Raw genomic sequence first — 18,170 nt, 5'->3', positions numbered from 1 at the left:
GCAGTCAGCCAATGAGGGGAGGAGGGGAGGGAAGGAGCTAGATGGGAGGCGCCTTGGGAGGGGAGCAGGGAAGAAGCTGCGGGGGGAAAGTGTGTGAGTGTGTATGTATGTGTGTATGTGTGTGTGTGTGTGTGTTGTGTGTTTTGTGGGGGGGTGAGGGGGTGGGTGGGGTGGGGTTTGGGTTTTGGGGGGGTGGACGACACCACGGCACCACGATATTCACAAAGTTTTACCAAGCCCCCCTCCCACTCTTGCCCCGGCTCCCAGCAGACCGCATATCGCGGTCAATTGCCTGTCAGCGCGCCGCCTGTCTGCAGTGCGGGTGCGCTGACTGAGGGAGCGGGGCCTTAGCCTAATGGAGCAGAATGAATCTGGAGGTCAGTGTGTGACAATTTGTGTGTTATTACCTGGAATCATTGCCTGCAGTTTAAAGCAGCAAAACATGAAAAATCGTATATCTTTTGTATGAAATAAATCAGTTCTGAAGTATTAGATAATACTGTCTGCATTGTTTTTTTTGTTTTTGTTTTTTTTAAACTCCTGCAATTTTTCATGATTGTTTTTTAATGTACTAATAATCCTTTGGTTGCAACAGCAATCATTTAGAAAGTTATATCCACTTCCTCTTTTGAAACAGGCTCTGACACACACCTTTTTCAGCTCTACCGTTTGGCAACAAAGTATCACAAACAGATCTGTTGCTGTATTCCAACCAACAGACTTTCTATTACCCTGAAACCTGTAATAATAATATGTTACACTTACTGTAGTAATATAATGTTACATATAAACTGCAGCCTTTCACAGACTGTAGCACAAATTTAGAAGGCGGCCATTTCATTAGGCACACCATCAGGATTTTGACAGATTTATAACCGGAGCACCTGTAACGATTGCCATCTTAGGTAAGAATATAGAATTATACATTGTCACAGGCTTTACATATTAAAAAGAAGAAAAAAAGAAAGGGGGTAAAGTAGTATTGCTGGTTTAACTGCTGAATGATGTGATAAGAGAAGCTGGATTTGAGCTTTGACAGCCTTTAGAAGACATGCAGATTCACTTACAGGGTTGCTGTGTCTTGGTAAAAAAAATAAACTCAACAGTGGGATACAAAACATTCATGAAACTAAAGTATTATAAACCTCTTCACGGCCATAGGGGCCAGCAAACCATTATAATGCATTGCTAGTCCTTCTGGCAGCCAAGGGGTTAACCCAGAGCACTTACTCTGAAGGAGAGCTGTGTTTGCATATCTTTTCAGGCTTGTAATTTACTGGCCAGTTTGTTTTGCATCTCTATCAAATTCTCATGTGCTAGAGTTTCAACAGTGGACAAGTAATCTCCTTGTATATTATGCAGTCTGTGCTTCACTTGAATGTCTGCTTAGTTTCAGGATGAGATTCAGCCTGCTTAGAGACCATCGAGGAGAGTTAAATATTTATACCAACTGATCCTGGCAGCTGATGCAATTCTGTGCATCTCTTGGAACTAATATACTATTTCTAAATCAAATTAGCCCTCTGCTACAATTAGCTCATCATCAACATATGCTCACAGTAGTAGCTTTAGGTCAGATTCACAGAGTACCAATTCTGTCAGTTACTGATGTAATAATCCCAGAAACCGTTCCAATGCAAATATAGCTGGATAGATGTCCCGGCAGAGGGCATCCTATGTGTTCCTCCCAATGCCAAATACCGATTAATTTTCAAGGCATTCCACTTCAAGGACACTTTAGGCAGACCTCATAAAATATAGTCCAAACACCAATTTAATTGGAGGTGAGCATGATTTACCCAATCAAAAGCTCTTCCTTCAGTCACAAAGAGAAAGTACACAGGAAGACTAGTCTTCTTGGCCAAACAGGTAAAATCACACACCATCATTAAATATGGTCCTTTGGGCTGTGTATGTTTGGCCTGGGTGAACTGCTTCAGTAAAGATTCACACCTGAAATAGCCCATATAATTATTACAGTCTTGAATTTGTATTGAGTAGACATCAGATGCCAATTATTTAGAACTGTTAAGTCAACTTATTGAGAATGCCAATATACAAAAAATGGGTAACTCACTCATCTACACATTTCTAAGGGAACCTTTAATTAATTTTTTTTAAACAGCTTAAAAGCATCCCTGATGATTGATTGTACTGGCAAATTATACTCTGAATGTCTGGAGACATGTTTGCCTTATGTTTAGGATCCCCGTGAAGCTGATTTATAATTGAATGGTTGAAAATGAGCTCCAGCTAAGTCAGATGTGCAATTATAGGCAAATTAAACCGGGTCCACTGCGCAAAACGCTCAGTCGAAGCCACAGAATTTGAAAAACCTTGCAGCTCCTCTTGACAAGAACGGAAGGAAGAGGGTGGCAAGCCGAGTCCCCCGTTGATAGATCAATCTCCAAATGGAACAGAAAAAAAGGAAGACAGAGCGCACCAAGGCAAGTATTCAATATTTTATAAACAATTAAAAAAAAAAGCAGTATCCAGACTTACAATTTAAAAGTAGTACAATGAACCGAGAGTCCCATGTAGATAATAGCGTTCAATGCATCTCCACCAAGAACGGAACGATAGGGACTTCGAAAACTAGAAGTGGAAGGTCCACCACAGAGAACATCTCAGGAGCAAACGTCTCAAAAACAAACCCTACGCGTTTCACACATCTTGTGCTTCATCGAAATTACTTCCCCTGGCAACTGTGATGTCACAGTGTGCTCAACAAGTACCCTTTCCACTCCGCTTATCTTTATTGGCTCTCTAACGAGGACAGGGTTGACTAAGGCCGCGGCGATGGTGCGAGCGGCAGTGCGTGCGGCTCTAACAAAATGCACGCCATGCGCTCTGTCGCATGCGCTCACAATATCCGAGGCCTTAGGCCGTGCTTATAGTGCCGGCGACGGCGACGCGAATTCGCGACGGCGACAAGCAACGGAGCGACGTCGCCATCGCGAAAACCCGCCGGCAGAAAAATTTGATTTTTCAAGGGCCGTCACGTGACGGCCCTTTAACAAATCAAATTGCGGGAATCCTGCGATGCCGCCGACCGGCGAAACATAACTTTCGCCGGTGGCGACGGCGACGTCACCCATCGTGTCGCCGGCGGCACTATAGGCAAAGCCTAAGGCTAGCGAATATACTTGATTGACAAACACTCCCCAAAAGAAAACAAAACTTGCTTAATTTCCCAAAAGGAGCAAAAGCGGCAACACATAATGGCTGCCAATTAGATGAAGTTATTTTGTCACCTTTAAGAGATTGCACCTTCTAAAGGAAATACATGAGACAGCATATACGCATTCTTATTAAAACGTGTTTTTTTTTTATAAATAATTTATGAATGAATGTCAGATGACAAACATTTATTTCACTAGTCATTTTATATTTAAAAAAAAAAAAAAACATGATCTCATGTCCTTGGATACTCTTTACTAAAAAATAAATGTGTCACTTGCTGACTTCCCCAATTGCTTTTCTGTATGAAAGCTACATTTTAGCATGAAGATAAGCTTGCAATGGAACACATCAGGTTACAAAGCTGAAGGAAATATAGTGATAATATCTATTGCTTCACTGTTAATAAGTAGTCTACTTCTGTTTTAATAGCTGGGCATATACCTTGATATAAAATATTGCATGTCATAGGTCTATCCAGTAAGAGAGGGTCTGTAACTGTTGAAAATAAAATGCTTGAGATTTTAATAGATTCAGAAAGACCTAGGAACACTAGGAAAGAATGGGATTGTAAAACTGTGTCTTAAAAATTAGATGTTAAAAATAATCTTGCACATTCCTTCCAGTGTGGTGACCTGCTTGTAGAATAATACGTTTATATGTTCTAGTCTTTCAACAGACTAGTCTCTCAATTTTCACCACTTGAGTTAATATTTCATATAGTGCTTTTCTCAAAGTGCTTCACAGTTACAGTATAGTGTGCGGTACGCAGCATATAGGATTGTTACAGACAGTTCCTGCCCCGTAGAGCTTAAAATCTATGATTTTAGTGCCTGAGGCACAGGGAGATAAAGTAACTTGCACAAGTTCACATGGTGCCGACACCAGAATTTGAACCAGGTTCCCCCTGCTTGATCTCATCAGTGTTTTTACTTACGGAGCTACTCCTACTAGCTAAAGATGCAATCCCGCAGTCACCCAGTGCAATTTCTTAGGGCTGTTCTATAGAGGGCGCGCGCGGCATTTATAGTTGGCTGTGGTTAGTCAGCTTTCCTATAATAGGACCGCACGCGCACGGCAGTGAGCGTGGAGCCGGCCGTCAGGGGAGAAGATGGGGAAAATAAAGATTTCGCGCTGGTACCGCCGCTGAAATGTATGTATATGTATGTTTATGTATGTATCTATGTATGTATGTGTGGGCATGTATGTATGTACAATGTTAATAAATAATTTATTCTTACCAACATATTTATTTATTATAAACGTATTTATAACACACACACACACACACACACACAGTACCTCACTGTGTCGCTCACAGCATACACACAAAAAGTGTGCGCCACATGCGTTCGCTCAGGCGCACGGCCGCACACACTATATTACGGGCCTTAGGGGCCTCTGGATAGGGAAGCATTTGTTAATCAAGGGTTTTCTTTACCCTGCTCTTATCAGACAACCAATGAAGATAGAGGGAGTTGAGGACAGAAGACACCAGTTGTACAAGTACTTGCTGAACACAGTGACATCAGACAAAAAGGAGAAACCAAAAGACACCAAACCCATACCAAATAATTTAAAAAAATTACTTACAAATATTGATTTACCTCTATATTACAACATACACTCTATACCTATTAGTATCTTACGATAGATCAAATGATCCTTCTTGTGATTAGGATGTACTGGTATACACTGTTTATTTAGGATTGCTTTGATTCATTGCTGCTTTTGCTCTATTAGTCTGCTCTTAGCTGATTGTTGCCCTTTGTAAATACATTTATACTATTACTTCTCCAGTTAATCTCATGGATATGCCCCCTTGTCTTAGTGCGGTACCTATTTTCTACTGTCCCCTCCTGTACATTGGAATCATTGAGGTCAGTTAGATTTGTAGTGCTCATAAGTGCATTTAGGTTTATCATAGGCATTTTCCTGCATTAGCGGTTTACATAGGAGCTTTCATTAATGCTCCATTGCCATATGCATATTCATGTATATTTGCACTTTTGGAGACGGTTCACTATGTGATTTTATTATAGTCAGTCTGTTTGTCCTCATTCGGCTGTTAGTCTAACGTTCATACTTTTGTACTCACCATTGTGTGCCCTAGTTTGGAGTTTCAGTAGGTCCTGTTCTATGGGACTATAATTTTCTATTTTGGTAAATACTGATAAGCGTCAGATTTGTGGGGGGGGGGGGGGGGGGGGAGGGGGAGAATCAATTACCCATAATGTCACTGGGAGAGATTGCCGCTTTAATCAGTAGTGCACTGATGGACTAAAAATGGCCACCTTTTTCTTAAGTAACTCACTTAGGGGGATCTGGTTGTAATTTAACTTTTAGAGATGTATTTCTTTAGAACTAAGAGGACACATTACTGGGGCTTTTATTGAAGCCTCTCCTAATAATTAAAGCTTTCACTAATTGTACCTACACGTCTAACGTTCAGCACTACAGATGTAGCCAATGGCATTATCCCCAATGATAACACAACCTATCCAAGAATGATCTAAAACAGAAACCAGAGTGTTCATAGGATACAGCGGTAATATTGGTGCAGGATATTGTGATATATTACCAGAACTACAAACAATTGAGCAGGTTATTGTATGTAAAAATATTTACATGTTATTAATATATATGCAAGATTTAAAAAGGTGTATTTTTAACATTTCTAAATAAATTGATTTAAATAATGACATAACCGTAACAGACGCATTGTCTCTTAGCAATGTAATTTATTCTGCCTGTATAGCTTGCATTTGCCGTGAGGTGCGAAGTCTGGTTTACGTTGTTGTTTTGTGCCAGTGAACTGATCTGCCAATTTATCCGTTATCGCCATGCATGCATCTAAAAGGTGGAATCCCTTTTCCAGGCAAGAGAAATAAAAGTACTAATGTTCAGAATGATTCTTTTCAGAAATTACAGACTACAAAATGAATCAACAGGGAAGATACTACATCAGTTTCTTCATGGATACAAAAAAAAAAAAATCTATAACATTTCTAACAAGTTCCTCTCTGTGCATGACTTATTTTTCTCTCACTCTCTCCTCTTTGATATAACTGAGACCTGGCTCACTCAGTCTGACTCTGTTCTGGAAGCTGCCCTCTCTTATGGTGGCCTCTTTCCCCCACACTCCACACCCTGATGACAGGGGTGGAGACATGGGGCTCCTGCTCTCCTATCTGCCGCTACTGTTCCCTTCCTATTTCTCCCTTTTGCTTTTCCCTCCTTTGAGGCTCACACTGTCCATCTTTTCTCTACTCTCCCTGTCCACGTTGTAGTCATCTATCGCCCACCTACCCCTACTCATCCCCCTTCTGTCTTTTTCTCACGTTGAATCCTGGCTCTCCTTTCTCTCCTCAGACTCCCCTGTTCTTCTCCTTGGGGACTTCAACTACTGTATTGATGACCTCTCTCTCCCTTGGGCTTCCCGCTTTCTCTCTCTAACCTCTTCTTTTGGCCTTCAACAGTGGACTTTAGTTAGCACCCACAAGGATGGCCACTACCTAGACCTGGTTTTCACTAAAAACGTTTCTCTCTGACTTCTCCATTTCCCTTTTCTCTCTCTGACCGCCACCTCATCTCATTTTCTTTCTATTTTCCCCTTCACCTCCATCTACCCCTCGTTTCTGCAGACCTGCGCTCTATTAACCTATCATCTTTTGAGTCCACTTAACGCTCCTCCCTCAGTTCTGCTCCAGACCCCGACAACGTGTTGAGGAACTACAACTCTGCCCTATCCTTCTCTCTTGATCTACATGCCCCCTTTCTCTCTGCCATTCTCACCCGTCTAACCCCAGACCTTGGCTAAATTCCCACATGCGCATGATGCGTTCCTGCACCTCTGAATGCCTCTGGAGGAAATCTCACACTCTCGCAGACTTCCTTCACAACAAATTTATGCTATTCGGTTTCAACTCTGCCCTCTCTCAAGCTAAACAAACCTTTTCTTCACTAATCAACATGCACAAGTCTAATCCATGCCGACTCTTCTCTGTCTTTGACTCCTTTCTCAGACCATCCTCTGCTGCCTGTTCTTCCTCCATATCGCCTCTGGCCTTTTCCGACTATTTAAAAAAAAAGGTGGAATCTATACATCAGGACATCCCCTCTGTATCCCCCTCCCATCCTACACTTCTTCCTAACTCTCCTCCTGCCTTCCTTGACTCTTTTCCCTTCTCCCTCTACCACCTGCCCTCTTGACGCCATTCCCTCCCATCTCCTAAAACCGCTTGCTCCTACTATAATCCCTACGCTCACACACTTTGTTTAACTCCTCCCTCTACTCTGGTACCTTTGCCTCTTTCTTCAAACATGCAACAGTTATACCATTACTCAAAAACAACAAACTTGAACTGCCTTTTTAATTATCGGCCTGTCTCCCTCCTGCATTTTGCCTCTAAACTCCTTGATCGTCTTGTATTCTCTCGTTTGTTCCATTTTTTCAACACCTATTCTCCCCTAGACCCTCTACAATCTGGCTTCCGCACTGCTCACTCCACTGAAACAGCCCTCACTAAAATAACTAATGACCTCCATGCTGCCAAAGACAGAGGTCATTACACTCTGCTCATATTACTCGACTGTGCAGCATTTGATACTGTGGACCACCCTCTTCTCCTTCACATTCTCCATACTCTTAGCAAAAGATAGAGCTTTGTTACGAATGCCAACATGTCCTCCTCCTCATCTATCTCTCTGTGGGGGTACCCCAGGACTCTGTCCTGGGACCTCTTCTCTTTTCACACTCTCTCTCTAGGTGACCTAATCCCAGCTCTTGGGTTCAAATATCACCTCTATGCTGATGACATTTACTTTTCTACCCCTGACCTTACACCTGCTGTACAGACCAAAGTTTATGAATGTCTCTCTATATCATCCAGGATGGTGCTCTGGCGACAAACTTAATATGGCAAAAACAGAGCTCCTCATACTTCCTTCCAAACCAGGCCCTTCTACCTCCTTCCACATTACTGTTGGAAGTACTATCATTCACCCAGTAGCACAAGCACGCTGCCTATGGGTCACACTCGACTCCACTCTCACATTGAAAAGGTAGCTAAAACCTGTCGTTTTTCCTCCGCAATATTACCAAGATACACCCTTTCCTATGTTGCTCGACTGCAAAAACTCTGACAGACCCTCATTCTCTCCCGTCTCGACTACTGTAACCTCCTGCTGTCTGGCCTTCCTGCCTCTCACCTGTCTCCTCTACAATCTATCCTAAACGCTGCTGCCAGAATCACTCTACTATTTCCAGAATCTGTCTCAGCATCTACCCTGCTGAAATCCCACTTCTGGGTTCCTATCAAATCCTGTATCACACACTCAATTCTCCTCACTTTTAAAGCTTTACACTCTTCTGCTCCCCCTTACATCTATCCTTATTTTTTGCTATATAACATCCCGATTCTTGCATTCTGCTCAAGGATGTCTTCCCCCTATCCCTTTTGTATCAAAAGTCCTCTCCCTCCTTAAACCCTTCTCACCGACTACCCCACAGCTCTGGAATGCCCTTCCCCTCAATATCCAACTAGCACCCTCACTATCCACTTTTATGAACCAACTCAAAACATACCTGCTTAAGGCAGCATATGAGTAGCTCCATGGCTGATAATTAACACCTCATACATAAACCTTGGCCCCTTGCAGACGCACTTACCGGAACGCCCTCCTACTGAATCTGTGCGTTATTCCTACCAACCAATTAGATTGTAAGATCTTCGGAGCAGGGCCTCCTTTTCCTGTTACTTTTACGTCTGAAGCACTTCTCCCTTTTATGTGTTATTTATATTATTTGTTATTTATACGATTGTCACATGTATTACTGTTGTGAAGCGCAATGTACATTAATGGCACTATATAAAGACAAACATACATACAAGTAGGTTATAAAAACAATTTGAACACGTAGCAACTCGCAGCATATTTCCTTAACTGTTGCGATCACAAAGTATCAGCTGCTTCTTCCTGTTTACGGGATAGCACATTTTGAAGACTGGTAAACTAGAACTGAATGCATGGCTTCTCGGATGTGTCAAGTTTCTCACTCTCCAGTAGTATGCATAATGGCACACTAGCAACATATTGTCCCAATTGTCTTTTCTGTCTAGGTGTGTCACCAGAAAATTGGTAGTGATAGTGTTCAATAATGTTATGTTCTTTACCACTCTATAGAATGAGACGCTATTCTGTGTAGTCCACTGTAAGAAGCAATGGGGTCATACGCTTTCTGTGCTGTCATAAATGTGCAGGGCAAAATGGTTACTATTCAGGATGAGTAAGTGGTGCATGCATGACAGAAATGCCATTATCCGTACTACTATTGACAAATAATGAACACTTTAGTAATGGGTTTTGGTATTCCTGTGTGACATAAGTAAAAACGGTTTGTCTCATCTATTATACTCCTATAAAGAGAGGTAGCACTCTTTATTGGAGAAACATTGAAGTGAAACGACTTACCTTTTCCAAAATCTAAAAACAGAATAATCAAATCGAAATAATGAAACAGTTTTGTCGATTTTGTATAGTGTATGAAATGTTATGCATTGGATTTTGCAGCGTGGCAATGCACATTCTTCTTCTTTACTACAGTACCTTTGAGGATTTCCAAGTTCAAATTCAGCAGATATTAGTAAGTCGATCAGAATATCCTATAAGTGCAGCCATATAGGGTAAAGAATCCCAAACTAAAAGCAGTGAACAATAAATATTTTCCACAAAAGTGTTGCTTTTGCTTTCCCTTTTATGATCAAAACTAAATTGCACTGCGAGTTAAATTGACGGCATATCTGTTTGTACATTATTTTATTGATTTATTTTTTCACTGATACAAAGCTGACAATGTGTGGTACTTATACAGTACTTTTACTCGAAAAGCTCGCCATTTAATTTTTGGTGACCCAAACAAGCAGATGTCTTGCTAGGGGTATGAACTAGATGGAATCTCAATGTTCTTCCACTTCAAAGACCAGTGTCTTCACTACAATATCGCTATTTTCCTTTTCAATATGAAAACTTGATGCTGACCGACTAGCCTGTCCTTAATAACAATAACCAAATAATTTGGACGAGTGAGCACAATGTCATGTCTTTCTATATTAAAACTCAGGGGTTAGAGCTTTAAAATCATTGTGCTTTTAATATTCATATCATGAATTACTGCATTTCAAATGCAAATAGGATACATTCAAATGAATATATTCATAAGGATAATTGCATGTTGACAGATATGGATAACAATATGCACCCATTAAAAGGAAGCCAAATTGTAAGTAAAAGTGCTAGGATACAGCTCACTAAATCACTACAAATATTTATTTGTGCATTTAACAGCGACTACCAAATTTATTTTAAATAATGGGACAATTTTATACAGAACTGTACCATTTATTTTACACACAAATATGTCAGTTGTCCATGTTTACAAAGGCTGCTAACAAAAAATATGGAATGTTAAAGTATTGTTTTGCATAAAATAAGTACATGTTGTACCTAAAAAAGGGATCAAAACACCAGCCTACTAAAGGTCGATTAAACTGTAATACTTTGTTTAATACATCAAAAGACACCCCATAAGCTTTGAATCAGCCCACTGCCATTCAGTACTTCACCCATTTTGTGTCAGAGACAAAATTATAGTTTACTTCATCTAATCAATTTATATTCAGAAACGCCGACACGGCTACTCACTCAGGAACATTTATTGAGGTGTAAGCTTGTATTCATGAGTTCATTAGTATAGTTAAAAGGAGGCCATTATTGGCTGCTCTGTACAGTTCATGAAAGGTGTCCTTTTGAAAAAATAATTTCAGTTAGAAGGAAACATTCATTGGGGGTTAATTTCCATACACAGTAATTTCTTCTTGAATCATATCTGGTCAAGACTCTCCATTCTGCACTTTGGATGCTGGTGGATGCATGAAGTCCTTAAATGGAACTAAAGCTTCTTTGAGCGCAGAACACACTTCAGAGGACGAACACGTAATGCATTCCACTAAGGTTGGATAGAGGGAGATTACCTGTGCCCAGGTGTTACCATCAACTGCAACAAAGAAAATAAACATTATTACAATACACAAAAAAATGGGTAATGCAGTCTGGTATAGGGAGCAAGTCACATACAAAGTTAATAGCCATGTTAATGTGTGAATATATATATATATATATATATATATATATATATATATATATATATATATATATATATATATATATATATATATATATATTCGGCACTCCAGTAAATAAACTTGATAGGTCTGGTGCTGTGGCCATAAATTAATACAGGTATACGTTACCAGCAAGAATGATGGCACAAAGACGACCCCACTCAAAAGTATAATCCAAAGTAATTGTATTAAAGAAATAAACAGCACAAAATACGTTTAGATCCGCAGAAGGATCTTCAAACTAGATGCCTGGATTTGTTTTATTGCCTATTTGTTCCATAGCCGGTAGCAATTTGCTTTATGCAGCGTCATCATCCTTTGGGAACACTAGCAAGAGTAGCCAAGCATCCACCATGCAACACTGTCACCAGTGTCTCATTCCGTTAATGCGCACCATTACAAGATGGTCGCCGCATTGGGACGAATTGCTTAGCAACAATACATCCCTACACTGCATGGGTGATAGGGTAATAGCTTCGCTTCTACTCTATTCTTGTTTGGCAGGCTTGCCCTTGCATAGCCCCAAAGATAGCCGCTGCAGTTGCTTCTACTAATTGTTCTGTCGTGCATGCGCGATCACAGGATGGCCTCTCCTTCGGATGGGTTTTCATTGTGCATGCGCACCACGGCCTCCGTTTCCAAGATGGCGACCGGACGGATTCAAAATGGCGGCGTCTGTATATTTGAGTTCTTTATTAGGCAAGTCTGACAGGGGATTGGGCTTTTAACTAATTGTGATAGTGTTTTTTCTGATAATCAATACTTGTGCACCTGGGGGTGGCGGTATATGAGTATGAGCATGTCATTCCTTCACTGCACTACCCTGAGGAAGGTCCCATTTGTGGGTCCGAAACATTGGTGATTTGTGTCTTATTTTTCAACAATATATTTTCTACAATTCAAACCTGAGTCCTGTCTGCCGATTCCCGTACGAACCGTATCGTGTGTGTGTGTGTGTGTGTGTGTATATATATATATATACATATATATATATATATATATATATATATATATATATATATACTATAGTGGGGGAAACCTCGCTCTTAAAACCCCTTGTTGGAAAAAGCGTGCTGCCTAGGGATGTGTTGAAGTAGCTAGGAATGTGTATCAAAGAAAATACACCAAAGAGTCCCTTTTGCAGGCGCACTGCAGACCTTTATAGTATATACGGTCAGGGGTGAATGTAGTAAGTGAAGTTAGTTTTATTTCATTCTGATATGTCAACGTGTAATTAAAACAGTATATAGTGTAAATCTATATACTCTAATAAAAAATAGACAGCTAACGTCTATTCGGTCTCTACCATGCGTCTCCTTTAGCTCCTATGTACTACTCTATAAGATATAGCAAATAATATCTATTTTACTTTCTTTCTTCTGGTCCCTGTGTCCCTGTATGAAGCTCTCGTATCCTTGGTATATACAGATGGACAGATATAGATCCTGTGTGTATGTTAACTCTATTTTCCGATTTAGATAGTCCCACCTGATCCCTCGTTTGAGTGGGTTATGTTGTTTGTACATGAGACCATTGCTCCACTGTAGGAGTCCGTTCCCTGTATCCCTGTTCTGTGTATAGCTGTATGTTTAACATAGGAAAAAACAGTGCCGTTGCTGGCTGCTGGTGAAGGATTTAGTGGCTCTACAGGGGGTTTATTGTGAAACACCTCCTGAGTTAAACAGGTTATGGGGTTATTGGTCTGTGTTTTACATGTACGTCCATAGAGGCTGTATTAACACCTGGAACTCTGTGTGTTATGACGGTGTTTACGGACCCGAATAATGGTTGCTGGGGTAGCAGGTACACTGTACACTGGAGAAGGTGGGTTTCCTTCAAGAATATATTTGTCAGATGCACAGATATAAGGCTGTAAAAGTTCTGATGCGTAGTTCTCACAGGTAGAGTAGAAAATGCAGTCAAAGATAAAACCTAAATTCTGCTAGTGTTCTACTATCTTGGTATTATCACCCGTGATGCAGTGTTTATTGCATTTAGAGCGTGTCACGTGGGTACCGATAAAATAGTATATGGTAACTGCCCTTGTATGCGTTCAAATTGCAGATAATCTTAAATTCAACACAATGTCACTCGATTCAAAGTCACACTACGCCTGTGTTAGTAGCGGGACAGTGTTATTGGTATAGGATAGATGGAGGCCACGATGGATCCAGTATTTTACTGGATGTTGTTGTATTATTACGTATTTAATGTTTTCACTATGCGTAGTCAGAGCATAGAGGTGCCTCATGTATAGTATATCCTCCGAGTTAGACGAAACGCGCATGCGTCACGAGCAGGGCTGTTTGTAGCCGTAAGATTTTCTGTATAGGCTCAGACAGCGCATGCGTCAGAACGGGGTTGTGTTGCTACTGCTCCGTGTAGTTTGCGTATAGTGTGAGGTAAGTAACAGACAGGCGGTGTGCTATATTAGGATCTCAACCACCTTAGATTGAATTGTAGTAGCCTATTTTGAAATTCTCCCTGTGCATACTTTAAACAGAAATATGTCCCACACTAATTTTTAATGTGAGCTGCGCATGCGTTGCGCGATAGGCTGATGTTACCCGTGTAGTCCTACCACATAGCTGTACAGGTATTGTGGATAATACGGAGTCTTACATTGTATTGAGCAAGATTATCATATAGACCCTTTTGCCGACTTATAACTAACTCTGCCAGCTACCTCCAGCAGCTCCGATAGAGCATAGCTCTTCTTAAACAGCACTATCTATATGATACACCCATTTAAAGAGGTGTCAGTACTGCCACAGGGCAGTACTTCCTTTGGGTAACACACCAATGTGTCAGCATCCAGGGGAAATATATGCAGTCAATCAGAACTCAGTTTGAACGATACATTATAACCTGAATAAACGCAGAAAGCGCTTTAATAGTGCTAACACTACATCCATAATGCCCGTTGAAATCTTGCTCAATACAATGTAAGACTCCGTATATTAAAAATAAAGCCAACATTGAGAAGCTATGTATGAAAAACTAAGTACACCCTTACTGCTTCCATAGGAATTAAGATGCTAAGTAGCTGACAAGTGCTGCTAATCAAATGCCCTTGATTAATTGATCATCAGCAAGTGTGACCACCTCTATAAAAGCTGAAGTTTTAGCAGTTTGCTGGTCTGGAGCATTCAGGTGTGTGTTAACACAATGCCAAGGCAGAAAGACATCAGCAATGATCTTAGAGAAGCAATTGTTGCTGCCCATCAATCTGGGAAGGGTTATAAGGCCATTTTAAAACAATTTAAAGTCCATCATTCTACAGTGAGAAAGATTATTCAAAAGTGGAAAACATTCAAGACAGTTGCCAATCTTCCCAGGAGTGGACGTCCCAGCAAATTCACAACAAGGTCAGACCGTGCAATGCTCAGAGAAATTGTAAAAAACCCTAGAGTTACATCTCAGGCTCTACAGGCCTCAGTTAGCATGTTAAATGTTAACGTTCATGACAGTACAATTAGAAAAAGACAGAACAAGTATGGTTTGTTTGGAAAGGTTACCAGGAGAAAGCCTCTTCTCTCTAAAAAGAACATGGCAGCACGGCTTAGGTTTGCAAAGTTGCATCTGAACAAACCACAAGACTTCTGGAACAATACCCTTTGGACAGATGAGACCAAAATGGAGATGTTTGGCCATAATGCACAGAGCCACGTTTGGCGAAAACCAAACACAACATATCAGCACAAACACCTCATACCAACTGTCAAGCACGGTGGTGGAGGGGTGATGATTTGGGCTTGTTTTTCAGCCACAGGACCTGGGAACTTTGCAGTCATTGAGTCGACCATGAACGCCTCTGTATACCAAAGTATTCTAGAGTCAAATGTGAGGCCATTTGTCCGACAGCTAAAGCTTGGCCGAAATTGGGTCATTCTACAGGACAAAGATCCCAAGCACACCAACAAATCTACAACAGAATGGCTGAAAAAGAAAAGAATCAAGGTGTTGCAATGGCCCAGTCAAAGTCCAGACCTCAACCCGATTAAAATGCTGTGGTGGGACCTTAAGAGAGCTATGCATAAACAAATGCCAAACACACAGATACCCAGCAAGCTCTCAGAAACCCCCCAAAATTTGTTTCTTGTTTTATAAAATTAGCCACGCCCAGTAACACTTCTTTTGACACACACATGTGTATATATATATGTATATATATGTATATATGTGTATATATATATATATATATATATAGTGGTATATATATATAGTGGTATATATATATAGTGGTATATATATATATATATATATATATATATATATATATATATATATATATATATATATATATATATATATATATATATATATATATATATATATATATATATTATATATCACTATATATATATACCATGCATGCGCGCCGGGACCAAGGAAATCGCCGCCATTTTTTTTTTAACTTTTTTTTAAAATGTAATGAACAGGCACCCGGCCGGGCTCCCCCTGACTCACGGGAGGAGATCAGGAGGGGGAGGAGATCAGGGGAAGGAGCTCTTCCCCGCGTTGACCCAATCAGGGAGGGAGATTATTTATTTATTAAAAAAAAAAAAAAAAAAAAAAAAAAAAAATTTGGCAGGAGCAGGGAATTCATAGAGCTGCAGCACGGCTCGCCAGCGGCCTAAATCCACTCGCAACGGGCGAATGGTTATCATTATTTGTCGAGCACTGTATATATATATATATATATATATATATATATATATATATATATATATATATATATACCACTATATATATATATATATATAATATATATATATATATATATACCACTATATATATATATATATATATAATATATATATATATTAATATATATATATATAGTGGTATATATATATATATATATATATATATTATATATATATATATATATATATATGTATATGTATATATATATTGGTATATATATACAGTATATATATATACAGTGCTCGACAAATAATGATAATCATTCGCCCGTTGCGAGTGGATTTAGGCCGCTGGCGAGCCGTGCTGCAGCTCTATGAATTCCCTGCTCCTGCCAAATTTTTTTTTTTTTTTAATAAATAAATAATCTCCCTCCCTGATTGGGTTAACGCGGGGAAGAGCTCCTTCCCCTGATCTCCTCCCCCTCCTGATCTCCTCCCGTGAGTCAGGGGGAGCCCGGCCGGGTGCCTGTTCATTACATTTTTAAAAAAAGTTAAAAAAAAAATGGCGGCGATTTCCTTGGTCCCGGCGCGCATGCACAGGGCAAGCAGGGTGTCCTGCCCTCTGTGCTGCCTGTGGGCCCTCTGTGCTGCCTGTGGGCCCGCTGCCTGCCCCCCCCAGCAACCCAGAATCCCCCGCACCCTCACCCCCCCCCCGCTCCCCACGTGGGACGGAGGGGGAAGCCCAAAACAAGCGCCGCGCGCAATCTAGCCCCCTCCGCTCCCTCCCCCCTCCGCTCCCTACGTGGGACGGAGGGGGAAGCCCAAAGCAAGCCCCGCGCGCAACCCACGTGGGACGGAGGGGGGGAAGCCCAAAGCAAGCCCCGCGCGCAACCCACGTGGGACGGAGGGGGAAGCGCCAACCCAGCTTCCCCCGTGCGCGCCTCCTGCGCATGATCTCCCCCTAATCACCTGCCCCCGATCCCCGCTTGGTGTTCGGGGAGCGTGCTTCGGGGGGGGAGGGGCCTGCTGCCGTGGGGAGGGGCCTGCTGCCGTGCGGAGGGGCCTGCTGCCTTAAGGAGGGGCCTGCTGCAGTGCGGAGGGGCCTGCTGCCGCGTGCGACCCGGTTAGTGTGTGTGTGAGTGACAGAGTGAGTGTCTGTGAGTGAGTGTCTGTGAGTGAGTGTGTCTGAGTGAGTGTGTCTGAGTGAGTGTGTCTGAGAGTGAGTGTGTCTGAGAGTGAGTGTGTCTGTGTGTGTGTGCCTGTGTGTGTGCCTGTGTGTGTGTGCCTGTGTGTGTGTGCCTGTGTGTGTGTGTCTGTGTGTGTGTGTGTGTCAGAGTGAGTGTGTGTCTCTGAGTGTCTCTGAGTGAGTGTGTCTCTGAGTGAGTGTGTCTCTGCGTGTGTGTCTCTGCGTGTGTGTCTCTGCGTGTGTGTGCCTGTGTGTGTGCCTGAGTGAGTGTGTGTCTCTGAGTGTCTCTGCGTGAGTGTGTCTCTGCGTGAGTGTGTCTCTGCGTGAGTGTGTCTCTGCGTGAGTGTGTCTCTGCGTGAGTGTGTCTCTGCATGAGTGTGTCTCTGCGTGAGTGTGTCTCTGCGTGAGTGTGTCTCTGCGTGAGTGTGTCTCTGCGTGAGTGTGTCTCTGCATGAGTGTGTCTCTGCATGAGTGTGTCTCTGCGTGTCTGTGAGTGTGTGTGTCTGTGAGTGTCACCCTCTCCCTGTGTCGCCCTCGCCTTCTCCCTGTGTCGCCCTCGCCTTCTCCCTGTGTCGCCCTCGCCTTCTCCCTGTGTCGCCCTCGCATTCTCGCCCTCGCACTCTCTCTGTCTTTGTCTCACATTCTCTCTCTCTGTCTCTCTTTTTCTGTGTGTCTCTCTTTTTCTGTGTGTCTCTCTTTTTCTGTGTGTCTCTCTTTTTCTGTGTGTCTCTCTTTTTCTGTGTGTCCTCTCTTTTTCTGTGTGTCTCTCTTTTTCTGTGTGTCTCTCTTTTTCTGTGTGTCTCTCTTTTTCTATGTCTCTCTCTCTCTGGCTCTCTGGCCGAGTCCATAGAAGGACAGGCCGCGCTGAGCCGTGCGGACGCTCCGTGCTGAGCCCCTGCATCCTCAATGAGGATGCCTTGAGAGGGGGCTCACGCGAGCGTCCGCAGGCGTGCTGAGGCGCTGGATTTTTTA

The 18,170-nt window shown here is 41.9% G+C and overlaps 2 protein-coding genes across 2 annotated transcripts in view; one reads left to right on the top strand and one right to left on the bottom strand.

The window, feature by feature from the left end:
- The window catches only part of RPS16 (ribosomal protein S16), a 243,444-nt gene that overhangs the window by 50,727 nt on the left and 174,547 nt on the right, over positions 1-18,170 (top strand). The window lies entirely within an intron of this gene.
- Positions 10,307-18,170, bottom strand: part of MON2 (MON2 regulator of endosome-to-Golgi trafficking) — a 148,047-nt gene continuing 140,183 nt past the window's right edge. The window contains 1 exon segment of the mRNA XM_075600518.1: positions 10,307-11,236. Coding sequence (XP_075456633.1) covers positions 11,073-11,236 — 164 coding nt within the window. The 3' untranslated portion in view covers positions 10,307-11,072.

Source organism: Ascaphus truei, chromosome 5 (genome assembly GCF_040206685.1).
Source record: "Ascaphus truei isolate aAscTru1 chromosome 5, aAscTru1.hap1, whole genome shotgun sequence".
Lineage (NCBI taxonomy): Eukaryota > Metazoa > Chordata > Amphibia > Anura > Ascaphidae > Ascaphus > Ascaphus truei.
Note: the sequence above shows the minus strand (reverse complement) of the source record. Positions and strands in the feature narration are given on the sequence as shown.